This window comes from Ictalurus punctatus, chromosome 2 (assembly GCF_001660625.3).
Source record: "Ictalurus punctatus breed USDA103 chromosome 2, Coco_2.0, whole genome shotgun sequence".
Lineage (NCBI taxonomy): Eukaryota > Metazoa > Chordata > Actinopteri > Siluriformes > Ictaluridae > Ictalurus > Ictalurus punctatus.
In genome coordinates this window covers 7,992,704-8,014,188 of record NC_030417.2, presented here as the reverse complement: position 1 = coordinate 8,014,188, position 21,485 = coordinate 7,992,704, and the positions used below count along the sequence as shown (strand labels likewise).

General features: G+C 37.9%; 2 protein-coding genes across 5 annotated transcripts in view; one reads left to right on the top strand and one right to left on the bottom strand.

Annotated features, from left to right (window-relative positions):
- Positions 1-721, bottom strand: part of trap1 (TNF receptor-associated protein 1) — a 41,349-nt gene extending 40,628 nt beyond the window's left edge. Inside the window, exon 1 of the mRNA XM_017452710.2 lies at positions 514-721. Within this exon, the coding sequence (XP_017308199.1) occupies positions 514-619 (106 nt within the window). The 5' untranslated portion in view covers positions 620-721. The remainder of the gene's footprint in view (positions 1-513) is intronic.
- Positions 722-5,308: 4,587 nt separating this feature from the next.
- LOC108260750 (zinc finger protein OZF) overlaps positions 5,309-21,485 on the top strand; it is a 43,006-nt gene continuing 26,829 nt past the window's right edge. Inside the window, exons 1-5 of one of the 4 annotated variants that reach the window (XM_053687315.1) lie at positions 5,309-5,505; positions 10,035-10,119; positions 10,376-10,523; positions 11,186-11,457; positions 15,909-15,976. In XM_053687315.1, coding sequence (XP_053543290.1) covers positions 10,376-10,523; positions 11,186-11,457; positions 15,909-15,976 — 488 coding nt within the window. In that variant the 5' untranslated portion in view covers positions 5,309-5,505; positions 10,035-10,119. Of the gene's footprint in view, positions 5,506-10,034; positions 10,120-10,372; positions 10,524-11,185; positions 11,458-15,908; positions 15,977-21,485 lie in introns of those variants that run through there. The other 3 variants (XM_017461264.3, XM_053687318.1, XM_053687325.1) reach the window with 3 other exon arrangements.

Sequence of the window (21,485 nt, the reverse complement as noted above, 5' to 3'; positions counted from 1 at the left end):
TTATTTTCACTTATCCTATAATTTGGGTACAATTTTATTTATAATTTTTTTCCACAAGATGATGCACTTTAAGGATCAGTCTAATTTGATGCGAAGATTTGTACATTAGCAAGAATGTAGCAAAACACGGAGGTGAAAAAGCATCGGTCTGTTTATTTAAATATGAAAGTGCAATAAAAATGTTGTCCCTAAAATCAAGTAATAATTGGGATCTCAATATTGATCAAAATAATCAGGATTATCATTTTGGCCATAATCGTGCAGCCCTAGTATAATGTCTCATGCAGCCCTACGTCTGTTGCAACGTTATATCTGTATCAAAAGGAATCATAATTTAGAACCGCCCTTGCAAAACACCAATATTTTACATTAAGCTATAATATAAAATATAAAAGTGGTGGACTGGAATATTAACGACAAACAGTTTATTTGAGTGGATCTTAGCTTCTCTCATTACCAGCCTACAATCAAGTATTGAACGCGAATTCTCTAAGCTACCAATTTCACTGTTACCTTCACTGAATGTCGCTGTGACACTCCGGCTTCGGCTACACGAGAAAAGACTAGCCTTTCCACGAGTCTGGAGACTCAACCTAAGCAGTGTCAAACACCGGAACATCTCTCCTATATTGCAGTTTGACCTATAACTCCTCGAAGCGGCATGTGGAACAAACACCGTGAAAGAAGAACCTTCTCGTGGCGCTTACTGATGACGTTATAGGTAGCTTTGAATGTGCCTGTACCAAGTGAGCCGCACAGATCCTGAAAAATGAAGCCAAACGTTGATCGCCCCCAGGTGGCCGGATGCAGTATAGGTCATAATCCCCGCCTTCTCAATGTAACCTAATGGGACATGAGACAAACTAAACAATCAAATTACACTTCAAATATTTTTTTTCCCGAAAATGTTTTCTGTAATTAAAAAGATTGTTAATAAAAAGTGTTTCATAAACAGTCCTAAAATGCTCTGATACTATGGAGATTTATTAAGGTATACAGAGCAAGGCCCTTAACCCTCAGATATATAAATGAGATAAATGTAAATCGCTCTGGGTGAGGGCGTCTGCCAAATGCCGTAAATGTAAACTTTGTGCCATTTGAGTGAGAGTCTCCCTCAGTCAATACGCCACTCCCCACTACGGGAAAACCTCACGCCCTCACCTTTCCCTACCCTGCACACATTATTTCATATCTACTCTGCCTGCCGTGTGTCTGTGTTTGTCCCACTATAGCTGTTAGTAGCCACAATATATAACAATTACTTAGGATAGCACGCAGGTCATTCTATGCAATTAAAAAACTAATTCAATTTCAATTTCCAATTTGAATCTGGCTCAAATTACACAAATCAGTAAGTGAATTCTGCTGTATGGTAGTGAGGTCTGTGGGGCCACTCACAAGCCAAACTTTACACAATGGGACGAACACCCAGCTGAAATTATACACACACAATTCTGTAAATCCATTCTATAAGTTTGGCCGAAACACTACAAACAACGGTTGCAGAGTCAAATTATGCCTATTCCCTCTACTGCTCAAAATCCAGAAAAGATTAATCAAATATTGGCTCCACCTTAAACACAGTAACCCCCAGACCTACCACTACAAAGCCTTGCAATGCCAAGAGCTGAGCTGAGCGAAGTCTCCTCACCAGGCTGGTCCTGAACCTCAGCTCACTAACACACACTAACATGCTTCTAAGTCAGGAGCAACCGGACATAAGAACAATAAGAAAATTAGACCTCACCAAATTATGACACTTCAGAAACTAAACTACATAACCCACTGGAATACACAAACACAAGCACAAAGTAAAATACAGTGCTATCGGGCCGTAAATTGACTGTACACTGTAGCTGACTACCTGAGCACAGTGACTGAACACCAACACAGAACCATGCTGACCATATGTACACACACACACACACACACACACACACACACACACACACACACACACACACACACACACACACACACACACACACACACACACAGTTTCTCTCTCACCTGTGAAAAACAGGAGTGTAATCAGACTCTGTTCCATCACTGATGTGTTGCTGTGAAAGTCAATAAGAAATGAGAAATGTGATGTAAATCCTTCAGCAATCCTGACTGAAACAGCGTAGGAAGTAAGACTGCAGGTTCGACTCTTAACTCTCTGTTTCGTTAATTCCCTTCATTAGTTATTTGAGATTGAGAGATTGCTTAGATTGCTTTGCACATTAATCTTATAAAGTCAAAAGGTATTTGCACTACCAGAATAATAAGGATTTACCTGTTAGTGTTTAAGCAATACTGAAATTTCCAACTTTGATACAATACAATGAGAAATATCGATATTCAATACCATTATCCATTTTTGTTACCAAAGCTGGAGGAGGACGAAAGAATGGCCACAAAATGAGGGGTTTTTAAATGTTATTTTTTTAATGAGAAGTTTTTTCTGACCATATAAGTCAGTCTCATTTCAATTAATAATCTACATATTAACTTTTTCACAACAACTGTTAATGACTACCCACACCAAATGCAATTATTAAAACATTTGCCAACACATTAACTCAACGAGTAGCTCATGTGATTGTTTTTGTCTTTTAATGCAAATCTAAGGCTACATCTACATTAATCCGGATAGATCTGAAAACTGCATTTTCATTTTAAAAAGCTCTCTGTCTACACTGGCACGTTTGTTTTCCAAAAATCGCTCATCCACACTGAAACATTTGAAAACGCTCACAACCCTACTGCACATGCGTAAAAACGTAAGACACGCTGGCCTGCATCATTTCCGTCAGGCGTTTATTTATAAATCCAATCTGAAGGTTCTACAAATTGACATTAATCTTTAATAACACTATCAACTGGATATAAGGCACAAAAACTGCAGCACAACATCATCCACCATCTTGTTTGTTTTGAGTTGAATGGGTCAAATGACTAAACATACGTCATAGTTTTTGAATATTTCCATTTTCTCAATTCACACTACAACACAATAATGACATTTTCAAATTTACTTGGGAGACAGTTTTCAAAAAGCTCAGCTTTTGATGGAAAATACAGCATCTCTGTGTGGAGGGAAGAATAAAAGGTAGAGGAAAAAGATGCTTGGAATCAAGATGCTATATACAGTGCTGATTTACCCGAACGCTTTTAAAATTGTTCATTACAGTCTATGGTTTCAGAACCCCTCCCCCCAACATTTGCTTGGCAGTTGGCTGCTTCATATCCATTTTAAATGTATTTGTTTTTGTTGATTTGCTATTTTTAGAGATCACCATTATGGTGTTTTTGGAAAGTAATCAATTAGCTACTGTGGTGAAAATCAACTAGAGCTTTGCATGTCACACTCATTAGAGGCTGAGCTCCTCTGATCCTAAAGCAACCTCTGGTTAAAAGGTTTGAGTGATGGTGAACTTCGATATTTGATTAAATAGTTTGCATGAGGGAAAAGACAGAAATCTGATAAAGTGCTGTTCAGAAACCACCTGAACTCAATGATCAGACCAAGCTGAGAACTATTAGAATGCCCGATATTTAAATATAGTGCTTGAAGTGTTTCTCTCTGCTCAGGACCTCCAGCCTGCAACACATAAATACTGCAGCTATGATACTTAAATTCCCTGTGACATTATTCACTCATAATACAGTGCAAATGCACATAGATATGTGGGTTTAACCTCAAAAAATCATCTGTAACTTGCTTTATGTATTTAATGTCAAAATGCAATTTGTTATAGACACTATATATAGCTGAATACAATGTGGTGATGGAAATGTAAAAAGTAAAAGTACATATAGAGAACTGTAAATATTAACTCTATAAAAATTTTAATAGCACTAAAAGTGTATGGTTGTGTAAAATCTGAAATGCATTAAATTCATTTCATTAACAGTTGCAATAATTAAAGTTTCAAGTTTTCAAGTCAAATGTTTCCTGAATACTGAGTACATACAGGTGAGCGGTACACCTGTACATTCTTGTGCTACAGCGGTACACCTGTACAGAAACATAACCTGCATTAGGAACCAGTGACCACTGTAGCACAGGGGGGGATATATACAAATAGAGTTACATTCTAAAGAGTTTAAGAGATAATAGTACAAATTGAGGAGGGAAAGATTTTTTTTTTTTTTTTAAAGATACAGAGGTTAGTGCAAATAGATATAAATAAATAAAATTGTATGATGTATGATAGTTGAGATCATCACTGAATTGTGCAAAATGATGCATAAAATGTGGCAGTGCAAATTGTACATGTGTCAAGGCAAAGAATATGCTCTATTTGAGCTGGACCATTGAAGGTGCATTAAAGGATTGGACAAAGAAACTAAGATTAGACATCACAGTCTAGGAAAAAATCTACTACACAACATGAAGCTGTTACAGTCTTGTGATAATATGACAAATCATGGAGCAAATACACATTAAACAACCTCCACACAACCACAAATGTGTCATTAAAACATTAGTAAAATAAAATACACCGGACTAGCATTAATCAAATGGACAAGTAAAACAAAGTGAAACACATTATTTATAATTATAATTGTGTTCATATATGGACAGTTGTGCATAAATAGTTGGTTCTTCTTTCTGCCTCTGTCTAGGAGGTCTGAATGGTCTGAATGCCCCAGGGGTACTTGCAGTGATTATCATGGTTATAATGGGAATTGTATGGGTTTTAATGGAAGTTGTAATGGTCCCTGTGAGTCTCTACTGGTAACTTGTTGCCTTCTATTGGCAGCATATTATGTCCAGTGGATACCATTATGGACCAATAATGGTAATGGTTTTAATGGTTAGCTAATGGGTTGTAATGGTATTTGTAGTGGAAACTATTAGTTTCTGTGATGATTTATATTGAGGGTTTTTTTTTTTCCAGCAGGGATCAATATTTACTTTTACATTTATGGCATTTGGCAGGCACCCTTATCCAGAGCGACTTATGGGAACACTGATTACATACAGCCGAATAACAGCCGTGCCAGTCTTCAGTATACTGCACTGTTGCTCCTGTTTTGCTTAAATAAACAGCGCCATAACATGGCGAATAGTAGAATAATGCTTCAGGGAAGTTGCAGTTCCAAAATTTAGGTGCAGTCCTTATCCACGTGTATGGATATGAGTGTGAGTTACAGATGAGATAGAGACCCCTCTGCTGTTTTCATTCTAATACTTCACCCGAGACTCAGAAACCACAATATTGAAAAACTGATTAGAAAATCTTATGGATTTTTATTACAATTCATCACAGTATAGTCCACCCTGACACTCCAGTCCAGGTGGTGGCGGTAACGCGCCCAATAGCTGTTTCCCCAACCTCCAGAAAACACTGAAGAAGAAAAGGTTTTCTCTCCTAAACATCTCGTTACCTGACAATTAAGAGATGAAAGCTCTTTTTATCTGAGATTGTAAGTGTACACTTACAGTTAGATTTGCTGAAATTAAAAGCGCGTTTCTGTGAGGATTTAAAACTCCTTTCTGCTTTAAACACCGAGGTGAGTTTAACTGAAGCTGTGTGGCGGAATCTCAGATGCAGTCTCTCTGTCCTTTAGCCATTCTCTCTGTAAACATCGAGGAGCCAAAACATTATTATTATAACACCGAACTAATATGCTGTTGGTCTTCTGCGTGCCGTCAAAATATTTCTGACCCGCTAAGGCATGGAGTCTGCCGGACCTCCGAAGGTGTACTGTGGTATCTGGCACCAATACTTTAGCAGCAGATGCTGTAAGTTGTTATGTTGAGCCTCTGGGAATCGGACTTGTGGTGCCATCTCATCCCACAGATACCAATCACCAAGCGCGTTCCCGACACATCTTATTTGCATGTAGTGACACGCCCACACAACTCCATAAAAGGTCAATCGCACAGACAGCTGGGAGCACGAAATCAGGGTAAAGGCTAAACTACAGAAGTGGCCGTTATTTTGACTCACTTCTATGTCAATAAAAATATGTAATTGTATTTAATAATAGTAAGTGAGCGCTAAATCTTCCATCAGCTGAGGTGTTTGCTTACGGCTCTGTGCCGACAGACAGGCCCGTCCTCCGTTTATACACCTTCATTTCTTTTGTCATAATTAAATGATGCATTTTATTTGTCTTAATTTATGGATTTGTTTTGGCTTGTTTTCTTTATTTTTCATATTTATTAATTAATGCCAATAAAATAAAATGACTGTTTTTCACAAAATGTTCTATTGACCTGGTGAACTAGCACAAGGATGTTTTTGACTACAAAACTCTTCTATTAGTCTCTAAATGCTGTGAACATAATCAAAATAAACAATTGTACAGTAATCCATGCAGATTATATGATTTGAAGTTGATCAGTTGAGGTTTTCTTTAGTCAGTCTTCTTATGTGTAAATCTACACATACTCAGGAATAAGAAACATGCGTTTACAGAATTTTCATGAAGGACAAATTTCTTGCGTAAATGCTTGTACTAACGATTTACGCATAATCAGTTCGCATTCAGCTTGATATATGATGGACAGTGTTTTCAAAGCACATCCTGCTGAAAGAGGCCACTGCCCTCAAGGAATACCATTGCCATGAAGGGGTGTACCTGGTCCACAGTGACGTGTAGGTAGGTGGCACGTGTCCACATGAATGCCTGGCTTTAGGATTTCTATGACCCCATGGACCTGTTCTGACACTCGCGTGCCTGTTGTAGGTGCTCTTCGCAGTGGAATGGGTTCAGCATGGGAACACTGAGCGGTCTGCAGCTATGCAGCCCCATAAAGCAAGCTGTTATGCACTGTGTTGTGACACATTCCTCCTGTAACCATCATTAAAAAAATTTGTGCCACAGTAACCCTTCTCACGGTTTGTTGTACTTAGCCATCAATGAGTTTTGGTCGCCCAGCACCCTGTTGCTGGTTCGTGGTTTTGTCTCTCCTCATACCACTGGCAGTAGGTACTCACCACTGCTGACTGAGATTCACTCCAAACCCCTGCCGTTTTGGAGATGCTCTGACTCAGTTGCCTGGCTATAATCATTTGGCTGTTGTCAGAGTTACTCAGTTCTTCATGTCTGCTCCTTTCTCCCACATACAGCACATTGACTACAATAACTGACTGTTCAATTACCGTCTAATATATCCCAGAGCTTTAACATGCGTCGTCGTCTCTATATAATCAACGTTATTCCCTTCATCTGTGAGTTGTCATAATGTTTTGGCTTTTTAATACCTAATTAATATTAGGTATTAATGTCATTCATATTTTAATAAATAAACTTAAAGAAATATTATTTTATTATGCTTCAAAATATACACTACCATTTTGAAAAAAATGTACAAATTATTTGGTTATAACTACATGTAATTTCAGAAAACCTAACTGTACTGTTTTTATTAATGGAAATTTACCTACTAATGCATTTAAATGGGTTAATATTGTTTTTATGTAACTTAAATACATGGTACTGATAATGTTGGCACTAAATCTTACTACCCATACGTAGAGATCTTTGATTTGTATTATGTAATGTGCATATACAGTACTGTGCAAAAGTCTTAGGCAAAGATGCAGTCAAAAATAAAGAAATTAAATGTTTCTACATTTCAAGAAAATATTATAAAGTGCAGTAATAAAAGAAACAAAGTCACTATTTAGTTTGACAACCCTTTGCAAAAAAAAAAGTAGTCTCAGGTATACTTTCTGCAGTTTTATAAGGAAGTGAGCTGTCGGTTTTCTGAGCATCTTGCAGAACCAGCCATAGTTCTTCTGAAGACTGAATGTCTCACTCTTGGTTCTTATTCTTGCAGCAAAACCTAGCAGCCTTCATTGTGTTTTTTGTCTGAAAAGTGGTCTCTTCCATAATATGCTGCTTTCTTTAATGACATAAAAACATTTTTCTGTAACATTTCATTTTGTACTGGAAATCTAATGTTTGGAAATCTAAAATGTTTTTGTACTGACTTGATAATGTAGAAGTCATTAAATAAAAATCTATAACAAGGTTTGTACTAAAAAAAAATAGGGTGTCTAAGACTTTTGCACAGTATAAACAATTGATACAGACTGTTGAGTTTACGGTATGCATAAACAGTTCATTAGGATTAAATTAAGTTAGTTAAGCAAATGATTGCATATGGATATTACATTTAAACACAGACAGTGTTCCTGCATCTGATCACGTTGTAGACAATAACCTGGACCTCTTCTGTTAAAGATGAAACATGACATGCAGAAAAGTCCAATTTTTACCCTCTCACTCTTACTGAATCACTTACTTTAACCCCACAATATACAGTGAGGGAAAAAAGTATTTGATCCCCTGCTGATTTTGTACGTTTGCCCACTGACAAAGAAATGATCAGTCTATAACTTTAATGGTAGATTTATTTGAACAGTGAGAGACAGAATAACAACAAAATAATCCAGAAAAACGCACGTCAAAAATGTTATAAATTGATTTGCATTTTAATGAGGGAAATAAGTATTTGACCCCTCTGCAAAACATGACTTAGTACTTGGTTTAAAAACCCTTGTTGGCAATCACAGAGGTCAGACGTTTCTTGTAGTTGGCCACCAGGTTTGCACACATCTCAGGAGGGATTTTGTCCCACTCCTCTTTGCAGATCTTCTCCAAATCATTAAGGTTTCGAGGCTGACGTTTGGCAACTCGAACCTTCAGCTCCCTCCACAGATTTTCTATGGGATTTAGGTCTGGAGACTGGCTAGGCCACTCCAGGACCTTAATGTGCTTCTTCTTGAGCCATTCCTTTGTTGCCTTGGCCGTGTGTTTTGGGTCATTGTCATGCTGGAATATCCATCCACGACCCATTTTCAATGCCCTGGCTGAGGGAAGGAGGTTCTCACCCAAGATTTGACGGTACATGGCCCCGTCCATCGTCCCTTTGATGCGGTGAAGTTGTCCTGTCCCCTTAGCAGAAAAAAAAAACCCCAAAGCATAATGTTTCCACCTCCATGTTTGACGGTGGGGATGGTGTTCTTGGGGTCATAGGCAGCATTCCTCCTCCTCCAAACACGGCGAGTTGAGTTGATGCCAAAGAGCTCCATTTTGGTCTCATCTGACCTCAACACTTTCACCCAGTTGTCCTCTGAATCATTCAGATGTTCATTGGCAAACTTCAGACGGGCATGTATATGTGCTTTCTTGAGCAGCGGACCTTGCGCGCGCTGCAGGATTTCAGTCCTTCACGGCGTAGTGTGTTACCAATTGTTTTCTTGGTGACTATGGTCCCAGCTGCCTTGAGATCATTGACAAGATCCTCCCGTGTAGTTCTGGGCTGATTCCTCACTGTTCTCATGATCAATGCAACTCCACGAGGTGAGATCTTGCATGGAGCCCCAGGCCGAGGGAGATTGACAGTTCTTTTGTGCTTCTTCCATTTGCGAATAATCGCACCAACTGTTGTCCCCTTCTCACCAAGCTGCTTGGCAATGGTCTTGTAGCCCATTCCAGACTTGTGTAGGTCTACAATCTTGTCCCTGACATCCTTGGAGAGCTCTTTGGTCTTGGCCATGGTGGAGAGTTTGGAATCTGATCGATTGATTGCTTCTGTGGACAGGTGTCTTTTATACAGGTAACAAACTGATATTAGGAGCACTCCCTTTAAGAGTGTGCTCCTAATCTCAGCTCATTACCTGTATAAAAGACACCTGGGAGCCAGAAATCTTTCTGATTGAGAGGGGGTCAAATACTTTTTTCCCTCATTAAAATGCAAATTAATTTATAAAATTTTTGACATGCGTTTTTCTGGATTTTTTTGTTGTTATTCTCACTCTCATTGTTCAAATACAACTACCATTAAAATTATAGACTGATCGTTTCTTTGTCAGTGGGCAAACGTACAAAATCAGCAGGGGATCAAATAATTTTTTCCCTCACTGTATATATAATCCATTGACTTCAAGAATTTTGTTTTCTCAATTTAACAGTAAAAAACACCAACTGCACTTCATAGGATCAATAGAAAATTCCCTGACTGATCTTTTTTTTTTATTTTTTTTTTTACAAAATACATTCTTGTATGAACGGTATTTTTCTAGGTCAAGGAAGTTAAATAAAAGTTCAGCAGGAAACAGACGGCACTCTTCCAGGAAGTCTCCAGCTCCTGGTCCTGCTTGCTCACAGGTAAAGCTGATTGATGATGTGTGTGAGAAATTAATATCATGATGTTAAATTGTGACCAGTCTTCTGTTTGTTACTGCCATGCTTTATTGATCATCTACAAGCTGTCTTGCTAATCACTCATAACTTAATGAAATTCAATCAAAAACTTTTCATATTAGCAACCTAGAGTGTATGGTTATAAAGAGATTTATAGACAGTGTGAATGTTTTTTGTTGAATAAGTGTCATTGTTGTTTGATCTTTAACTTTGTGAGGAGATGAAAACAGAGACTATACGTGGAGGGACAGAAGGCAGTGTGAAGAAAGAGACCCTGGAGCTGAGCATCAGTAACCATGGAAACGGCTTCGACAACACACCTGAAGTTATCTCCATTAAAGAGGAGGCTGATGATAAAGACTTCCTCTGTAAGACATCAGGGCACTTTAGAGTTATGTCTGGAGCTCAGTAACTCTGTCACTGATTATTCTCCCTACGTATTATGTAGTGCACTAAACTCCAGTAAGGAGTCATTTAGGACTGAGCCTCTGCCTCTGATTATTTATTCAACAGTTCAGTTACTGGTAAAATGTGAACTGGTAGGTTATCTGTGCCCATTCACTTTACAGCAGGTTAAACCCACCCAATCATTTTACAGCAGGTTAGACCCACCCATTCACGTTACAGCAGGTTAGACCCAACCATTCACTTTACAGCAGGTTAGACGCAACCATTCACTTTACAGCAGGTTAGACGCAACCATTGACTTTACAGCAGGTTAGACCCAACCATTCACTTTACAGCAGGTTAGACCCACCCATTCACTTTACAGTAGGTTAGCGACACCCCTTCACCTTACAGCAGGTTAGCCCTGCCCCTTCAATTTACAGCATTAAAATTCAGTTTTTTCTTTCTGTCTGCTCGGATTTTATTGTTGTTAATGTTTACAAGTTTTTTCTGTCATTTGACATTCCTGAGAAAACCGGAACATTTTGCTAGGGAAAATAGTTTATGTAAACACAAAAAATTGCACTTTATTAAAAATATTTTACATAATCTCTCCCCATTGTTTTGTTTTCTCTCTTTTCAGACTGTGAAGTTTGCAAATCCTTCTTCTTTAATAAGTGTGAGGTCCATGGTCCAGCGCTGTTCATCCTTGATACTCCTGTTCCTATGGGGGTCGCTGACCGAGCCAGACAAACTCTTCCTCCTGGACTGGAGATTCAGAAGTCTGGTATTCCTGACGCAGGCCTGGGCGTGTTTAATAAGGGGGAGACTGTTCCAGTAGGAACACATTTCGGACCCTACCAGGGAGAGCTGGTAGACAGAGAGGAAGCCATGAACAGTGTCTATTCTTGGGTGGTAAGTTATTATTCATTTACTATAAATATTAAATGTTTAATGTTTATAGTATTAAAGTCCTCTGTTTTTGGATAGAATTCAGTACACTAGTGAAATTTTGGGGATAATGTTACCTTCTACATTTTTCTCTCGACAGTTCGCAGAATGCCACCAATGGATAAATATTCATTCAAATCTGTATCAGTCTCTTAAATATGTGGAGACACTTTAAACACACTTTCATCTTCCTCAAACTTACTAGCACTTAAAACCTAGACAACATTTTACTTGCTGATTTGCTTAAATGATCTGCAGGAATGTGTGGACTTGATGGGAGGACTGTTGCCTAAAAGCTTAAAAAAAATTTTTTTTTAATTTAAGAAATATAATTGTTTACTATTAGCTTTACACTAAAATCCAGCTCCCCCTCTTTGCTGTGGTAAATGGGGTAGATTAAACTTATTAAACACAGCCAGAATTGTAGTAATGTTGATTTTCTTCATACTCGTGGATAAAGTCATGGTAAAAAGAAAGTAGTGTACATTCTCCTTCACTTCTGTTTTTTTTTATTTATCCAGGCCTAAATAACCATTGTCTGGTCCTCATCAATTTCTATAAACAAAAACCCCAGATGACAAAACAACAAAAATTTCAATATGTAGTCTTTTTTTTCTCTCAAAAAGTAAACCAACATTCAAACACGAGGTGGGGAAAAAAATAAATATACCCATCTTACTTCCACAATTAACTTCCCTGACTACACAGCCAAGATAACCCGGGCCCGGGCCACATTTAACGAGGTTCGGCGTCAACTTCGTGGTATTGAGTGTGCTTGCTATGGAATACTTCACCCAGCTTGGCTTCGCATTACATATAACGGTGTTCAGAAGGACTTTATTTCAGCGGAGGAAGCAGGAGACTATGTTAAACTTTTGATATCAGAGTGAACTGCATCACCTATACAGTGGTGTCTTTTTCACTCTACTTTTATTTTTTGCACTCGGCCTTCCAGCTCTACAGTATTCGGATTTTTATTGAAGATATTGTCGTTGCATTACTTCGCCTAGATTTTGTGGACTCACTCCTCTTAAATCTACTTCTGTATTAATGTGGTTCTCTGTTTTGAGGCTCTGACCGGGTTAGAGTTTCTGTTTATTTAATTTTATTAGTGTTTTTTCCTCGGCTTTACGTGCTACACTGTTGTATTATTTGTTACAAGTCTTTAAAAGTTAAGGACATTATATTTGTTATTGTGTGCAGACTGTTTATCAGACTTGAAGTCAGTAGGGGCCTTTTCGCTTACTGGAACTTTTTGTCTTGGTAGTTTTGTTGGTTAGTTCAGCTTACTCTCCGAGTTGTTTTCACATTGTGGACAACTTTTGGTTATTGTGGGAAACACTGCTGTCTCATTTGTTTTATGGAGACTTTGGGTGTGTGTGTGTTTGGGGGAGTGTGAGAGTAAACAAAACATGCCAATGCTTTGAAGGATGTGAATTGGAACAGAGTAATGTTATTCAATTGCGAATTTGTTTTTAGAAGATTTAAACCTAACCTGGTGAACGAATTATATTATAGAATTCAGGCAATTTTACTGGGGTTATCTCATACAGTGTGGCAAGTAATAATCTGGAAAGACTTTTGTAATATCACAGTCTAAAACTGGATTTAAAGAGAAGCAAATCAGTAAATGAATCACATGATAGTGAATCACATGAAAATGAATCATATGAAAATGAATAAATAAATTAGAAGTAAAGTCATAATATGGAAGAAAAAAAAAGAGTAATTAGCAGCCAGCACTTAGTAATGAAATACTAGGAGATTAACTAAGATTAGTTAATAATCAAGTGTGACTACCTCTATAAAAACAGAACTTTAGTCAGTTTGGTGTCTGGAGCACTCAGGTGTGTGTCTACATCGTGCCAAGAAGAAAGGACATCAGCCATGACCACAGAGAAGCAACTGTTCCTGCAGGAAATCAATCTGGGAAGGGTTATAAGGCCATCTACAAACAATTTGAAATTTACCATTCTACAGTGGGAAGGATTGTTTACAAATGTAGAGCCTTCAAGACGGTTGTCAACCTTCTCAGGAGTGGCCATCTCAGCAATTTCAGTCCAAAGTCAGACCAAATAATATTCAGAAATATAAAGTAAAACCCAAAACCTACATCATGTGACCTACACGCCTCTGAAGCACATGTAAATGTTTATGTTCATGACAGTACAATCAGAAATACACTGAACATATATGGCTTTCATGGAAGGGTGTCTAGAAAAAAGCCTCTTCTCTCCAAAAAAGAACATGGCAGCTTGATTTAGGTTTGCAAAAATGCCTCTGAACAATCCACAAAAGTTCTGGAACAATATACTTCTAACTGATGAGACCAAGGTGGATAAGTTTGGTCAGCATGCACAGTGCCATGTTTAGCAAAAAGCAAACATAGCGTATCACCACAAACACCTCACAGCAACTGTGAAACATTGTGGTGGCAGGGTGATGATTTGGACTTGTTTTGCAGCCACCGGACCTGTGAAACTTGCGGTCATTGAGACATCTAGGATCTCTACTTTATAACAGAATGTTCTTGAGACAAATGAGACATCGTCTGTCCAGCAGCTTCAGCTGGGCTAAAATTGGGCCGTGCAACATGACACCAGCAAATCGACATCTAAATGGCGACAGAAGAAAAAAAATATCAAGGTGTTGGAATGGCCAAGTCAAAGCCAACACCTCAACCCCATTGAGATGCTGTGGCATGATCTTAAGAGAGCTGTGCATAAATGAATGCCCCAAACATCAATGAACTGAAGCAATGTTGTAAAGAAGAGTGGGTCAGAATTTCTCCAAAATGATGTGAGAGACTGAAGGTGCTAAAGGTGGTCCTACATGTTACTGAATTATAGGGTGTACTTATTTTTTCCCACCTGGTTTCTGAATGTTGTTTTTTTTTTTTTTTTTTTGGGGGGGGGGTTACTACATATTTAAATCTGTTGTGTTTTTTTGGTTGTCACCTGAGGCGTTTTATTTTATTTTTTTTTATTTAAGAAGTTGGACCACACAGTTGTCAGTTAGGCCCTGAGAAATAAAAACAGAGAATTGAAGGTGGGTGTACTTTCTTTTTCCCCATGACTGTATGTTGATAAATGCCAATCACAGGGAGCTGTACATGACAATAAAGTTTGGCATCATCAGAGTGCCACCAGCTTGGAAAGGGTATCATAACTGGATCTTTCTGACAACTGTTGAGAGCTTTAAAAGGAAGGTCAGCCAGTATCTTTGCAGGTGTTTGGGTCTTCCCAGATGAGAACAGACTGAAACTGACCCTCAGTAATGTTAGTGTGGAGTTTATGGTCACCCAGGCAAGAAAGGTGCTACAATCCAGCAACCTCTAATCAGCAGTCTCTCATCACATAAAGTTGTGACAGAGATACCTCATACTCCTGCAGTACTTCCCACAACAAATTTTGAGTCACATGATCATAGGCCTCAAAATTCACAAAACATAAGCAAAACGGGATTAGCTTACTCCCCTGACCATTCATAAAGTTGTGCAAGAGTAAAAAAATTGGTTCCATGGCCTGGGTGGAACCAACATTGTTTCTCCTGAATCTTAAATTCACCTATCAGACTTGAGTCTCCTCTCCAGACCTGTCATAATCTTTTTCTAGGACATTGAGAAGCATAATTGTAACATACCATTCGGTATCCTGTAAAAAAAAAAAGGTACCACAGTTTCTTTCAGTTTGCTTGCCCAAAGGCACTGCCCCGCATATCTCCATGCAACATGTTAATCATACAACTTCAACCCTGTCCAGCATGCCTTTAACAGCTCTAACCAGATCTCATCCATCCCTATAGCCTCGCCTCCAAAACTGCCTCCTGAAGGCAGGGAATGCCCACTGGGTTATGGAGTTTCTCAGAGTTCCTTTCATTGCTGTCCTTCCAACAATATCCCCAGTGGAGATTACCCCTTCTCCTCACTTGCTTAGCAAAGATTATGCCTGATCTTGTCTCCCCCTCCTGAGGTGCAGAACATTTTTGGGACCGCAAAAAAATCTTTTTGCATGGCCTCTCCAAACTCTTCCCATGCCTCATCTTTTGCTTCTGTAGCTGCTTTTGTTGCAAATACTTTCTGCGGCCACTGAATATCTAAATGTAAAGCCCTTCATGGTTGTGCGACTAGAATTAGAGAACTGAGCGGAAAAAGTTTAGTGCAAAGCTGTGATATAACTCACTGCTAGTACAGTATGCATCTACCTCATGATTAAACATAAAGAGAAATTAAAGACACCAGCCAGACTGGAATAATGTTTATCACAAGCACCACATAGCCAGAATGTTTATCAGTGACTTTTTGAGACCACAATCATTGTGCTACATTAAACTTTGTTAGAAGAGGATACTGATCATATAATCATATGCTCATGTGCTGATTTAATGGATAAAATGTAAATGTGCCTTTTTTGCAGATATACACGAGTATGCAGTGTGAAAAATACATAGATGCTAAGAAAGAGATGCATGCTAACTGGATGAGGTGAGGAATACACCACTTGCTTTCTCTTAGTCTGTATCTCTGACATGTTGCTGGGTGATTTTCATGATTAATTCGGTTAATTTGTAATTTTTCAAAATGTTCTTACATTCCGCCGGCAGAATGGAAAATAACAACAAAACAGGTGAAAATTATTTTTTTTTGGCTACTGATAAAAAGAGTTAATTGTACATGTTTCTTTCAATATATGAACTTTCATATATTCTAGAGTCATTACACATAAAGTGAAATATTTCAAGACTTTTTTTGTTTTAATCTTGATGATTACAGCTTACAGCTCATGGAAATGGAAAAATCCAGTATTTCAAAATATAAGGAATTTATAATAAAGAAATTTCCACCTTCTAAAAAGTGTGTTAATTTATGAACTCAATATTTGGTCGGGGCGCCTTTTGCCACAAAGTACTGCATCAGTGTGGTGTGGCATGGAGGCAATCAGCCTGTGGCACTGCTGAGGTGTTATGGGACCCCTGGTTGATGGCGGCCTTCAGCTCATCTGTATTGTTGGGTCTGGTGTTTCTCATTTTCCTCTTGACAATACCCTATAGATTCTCTATGGGGTTCAGGTCAGGCGAATCAGCTGGCCAATCAAGCACAGTAATACCATGGTCAGCAAACCAGTTACTAGTAGTTTTGATACTGTGGGCAGGTGCCAAGTCCTGCTGGAAAAGGACATCAACATCTCCATAAAGTTTGTCAGCAGATGGAAGCATTAAGTGCTCTAAAATCTCCTGGTTGCATCGACTCTCAACTTGAGAAATCACAGTGGACCAACAGTAGCAGATAACATGGCACCCAAAATCATCACTGACTGTGGAAATTTCACACTGGACTTCAAGCAACTTGGATTCTGTGCCTCTCCACTCTTCCTCCAGACTCTGGAACCTTGATTTCCAAATAAAATTGAAAATTTACTTTCATCTGAAAATTGATTGTGCTTGTGTGTACTGAACCAGACTGAGAGATTAAAGGCGCAGGAAAACTTTGCAGGTGTTCTGAGTAAACTAGCTGATTAGAGCTTTTCTCAGGTCAACATTTCTGTATTATAAATTCTTTATTCTAATATTTTGAGATAGTGGATTTTTGATTTCCATGAGCTGTAAACTGTAATCATCAAGATTAAAACAAAAAAGGCTTGAAATATTTCACAGGATGAATCTAGAATATCTGAAAGTTCCACTTTTTTAATTAAATTATGGGAAAAAATGAAATTGAATGAATTGAATTTGAATTAAATTACGGGAAAAAAACTTTTCCATGATATATATATATATATATATATATATATATATATATATATATATATAGTGAGGGGGGAAAAAGTATTTGATCCCCTGCTGATTTTGTACGTTTGCCCACTGACAAAGAAATGATCAGTCTATAATTTTAATGGTAGATTTATTTGAACAGTGAGAGACAGAATAACAAAAAAAATCCAGAAAAACGCATGTCAAAAATGTTATAAATTGATTTGCATTTTAATGAGGGAAATATGTATTTGACCCCTCTGCAAAACATGACTTAGTACTTGGTGGCAAAACCCTTGTTGGCAATCACAGAGGTCAGACGTTTCTTGTAGTTGGCCACCAGGTTTGCACACATCTCAGGAAGGATTTTGTCCCACTCCTCTTTGCAGATCTTCTCCAAGTCATTAAGGTTTCGAGGCTGACGTTTGGCAACTCGAACCTTCAGCTCCCTCCACAGATTTTGTATGGGATTAAGGTCTGGAGACTGGCTAGGCCACTCCAGGACCTTAATGTGCTTCTTCTTGAGCCACTCCTTTGTTGCCTTGGCCGTGTGTTTTGGGTCATTGTCATGCAGCAATACCCATCCACGACCCATTTTCAATGCCCTGGCTGAGGGAAGGAGGTTCTCACCCAAGATTTGATGGTACATGGCCCCGTCCATCGTCCCTTTGATGCGGTGAAGTTGTCCTGTCCCCTTAGCAGAAAAACACCCCCATAGCATAATGTTTCCACCTCCATGTTTGACGGTGGGGATGGTGTTCTTGGGGTCATGGGCAGCATTCCTCCTCCTCCAAACACGGCGAGTTGAGTTGATGCCAAAGAGCTCCATTTTGGTCTCATCTGACCACAACACTTTCACCCAGTTGTCCTCTGAATCATTCAGATGTTCATTGGCAAACTTCAGACGGGCATGTATATGTGCTTTCTTGAGCAAGGGGACCTTGCGGGCGCTGCAGGATTTCAGTCCTTCACGGCGTAGTGTGTTACCAATTGTTTTCTTGGTGACTATGGTCCCAGCTGCCTTGAGATCATTGACAAGATCCTCCCATGTAGTTCTGGGCGGATTCCTCACTGTTCTCATGATCATTGCAACTCCACGAGGTGAGATCTTGCATGAAGCCACAGGCTGAGGGAGATTGACAGTTCTTTTGTGTTTCTTCCATTTGCGAATAATCGCACCAACTGTTGTCACCTTCTCACCAAGCTGCTTGGCAATGGTCTTGTAGCCCATTCCAGACTTGTGTAGGTCTACAATCTTGTCCCTGACATCCTTGGAGAGCTCTTTGGTCTTGGCCATGGTGGAGAGTTTGGAATCTGATTGATTGATTGCTTCTGTGGACAGGTGTCTTTTATACAGGTAACAAGCTGAGATTAGGAGCACTCCCTTTATAAGTGTGCTCCTAATCTCAGCTCGTTACCTGTATAAAAGACACCTGGGAGCCAGAAATCTTTCTGATTGAGAGGGGGTCAAATACTTACCTCCCTCATTAAAATGCAAATCAATTGATAACATTTTTGACATGCGTTTTTCTGGATTTTTTTTGTTGTTATTCTGTCTCTCACTTTTAAAATAAACCTACCATTAAAATTATAGACTGATCATTTCTTTGTCAGTGGGCAAATGTACAAAATCAGCAGGGGATCAAATACTTTTTTCCCTCACTGTATATATATATATATATATATATATATATATATATATATATATATATATATATATATATATATATATATACTATATATTAGATGCATCTGTGTGTGTGTATACATATATATAATATGCATATTAAAATTTTTGGTAACACTTCCTATGAAGCTCATGCTTATAATGAGTTATAGCTCCATTTATAATTATTTATACGCAAGTATTACTGCTCTATAAACACATTTATAACGGCACATAAAGACCTATAGTTCGTTATAATAACAGTTATAGCTACATTTATATTATTGTTATAATTACTTGTAAGTGATACACTTATAAGTAAGGCTTTTCATTACCAAGGTGTCACACAAGAAACATCTCATGATGGGTAAAAGCAAAGAGCTCTCTCAAGACCTTCGCAACCTTATTGTTGCAAAACATATTGATGGAATCGGATACAGATGTATTTAAAAACTTCTGAATCTTCCACTAAACACCATTGGGGCCATTATCCGGAAGTGGAAGCAGCATCACTCCGTCATAAACTGGCCACGCACAGGAGCTAGGGCTGCACGATTATGGCCAAAATGATAATCCCGATTATTTTGATCAATATTGAGATCTCGATTATTTATCACGATTATTCTTTAATTTTAGGGACAACATATTTTTATTGCACTTTCACATTTAAATAAACAGACTGCTGCTTTCACCTCCATGTTGTGCTACATTGCTGCTAATGTACAAATCTTTAAAAGTGTTTATAGGAGGAGAGACTCAAGACAATTTCTTTTAGGAGCTCCTAATTACAAAAATTTAGGAGCACAGTTGAAGTTTAGGGTTTTTAAAAAAATTTTTTTTAACATTTTTTCTTTTTTTTTTTTCTTTTTTTCTTTTTTTTTCTTTTTTTTAGAGATGGTAACTTTAATGTGCCACAATATAAGTAGACATGAGAAAACTTGAGCTGGGCAATTATGACAGAATTTAGGAACATACTGTGAGCCAAGACACATTAATTTGCCTTCTGATAAACTAAATGTAATATTTTCAGTTAATTTTACAGACTGTATGCAAAAAACAACCATTAGCCTGTTCCATCTTGTAAGCAAATACAATAAACCTCAATGTTCAGTCTTTGAAGTCTGCTCCTCTTAAATATATTTAAAGCTACACTATTAGACATTTTCCACTGTCATGGCTCTGGGCTGGAGTCAGTTCTCGAACCGCTCTCTGTATATTGTGTATATATCTGAATAATTTCATATAGGATGTGATTGGGCGAGTTCATTTACCCATCAGATGCAAAGCGCTTTAGTTTAATGGTGTTCATTAGGGATGCACCGATCAGGATTTTTACGACCGAAACCGATCCAGATACCAATCTTTTTTTTTGTTAAGCTTTAATCAGGAGGTCTTTCATAAACAGTTAAATGTAAGCTCTCTGCTCATGGAAACTGTTAATTGAATTAAAATAATAGCAATGATAAATACTGTTGGTTAATTGATAAATAAACAAGCATAAAATATTTATTTTTTAAATATCTTAAACAATAAAGAGTAAAAGCAAACTAACACAAGCATGATCCATATTAGGAAAAAAGCCAATAGTTTTCTAAGGAAATAGCCTACTAAGATTAATGTTAAATTGATATTAAATGCAACCCATAGTAATTAAACATTTAATTTCTCATTTTATTTGTATTTTATGAATTTATTATATCTTTTTAAAAAAATAAATTATTTATTTATAACTAAGCACATTTTCTGTCTTTACATTTTAGTAGTTTTATTTTTGTTTGTTTATCAGTTTTAGATCGGTTCCCCCAGTACAGTGTCCATGTCTGCTGATAATATTGTGTTTTGGGGGATTAAATCAAAACATGGAAACTGGAGTTGACTTTTCTAGTGATATCTGGCAATTGTGAGTTTAAATGAAATGAATTAGAGTTAGTGAAGAAGAGCGGCAGCGTACTGTATGTTTACAGACAGAACAGTTGCTACTCTTGATAATGATTGGTGAGGAATTATTTAATAAAGAAGTTTGAATTAAACCCACCTTGTAGCGTATGTATTATTATTAATTACTTCGCGCGAATCCGCTGTGTCTACACGAGCAAGTACAAGTTCAGGCCATTTTGCGGTATCAATAAAAGATGGCGGTTTGTGAGATCAGAGAGTTGAGAGAAGCAGATGATGTTCAGTGTTACTCTTCATCATAATGACTTCTCTGCAGTATTTCCACACTTGATCGGTTGACTGAGTAGATGAAAAGCAGTGTGAAAGTAACTGTTGCACGGTGTAGATGTATTTTGGACTTCCTATAGTTTTTATTACCATTGTATTATACAACACTGAACAGGTCACTCACACCGGTGCAAATAAATATTTATTCACAGTCGCACAAAGTACTTTTCAGTCATAAATGCGAGTGAAATGGTCCACTGTAGAGCCCTGAATTTATCTGCAAAGTTTTTTCATGTTCGGCATGATAATGTTTAATGTCCCTGACAACCTCTGTAGTGTCATTTAGCAACATGTTAGTGTCATAATTTCCGAAGCGAAGCTAGCAGCTCGAGCGCTAAAATGCTAAGCCCATTTC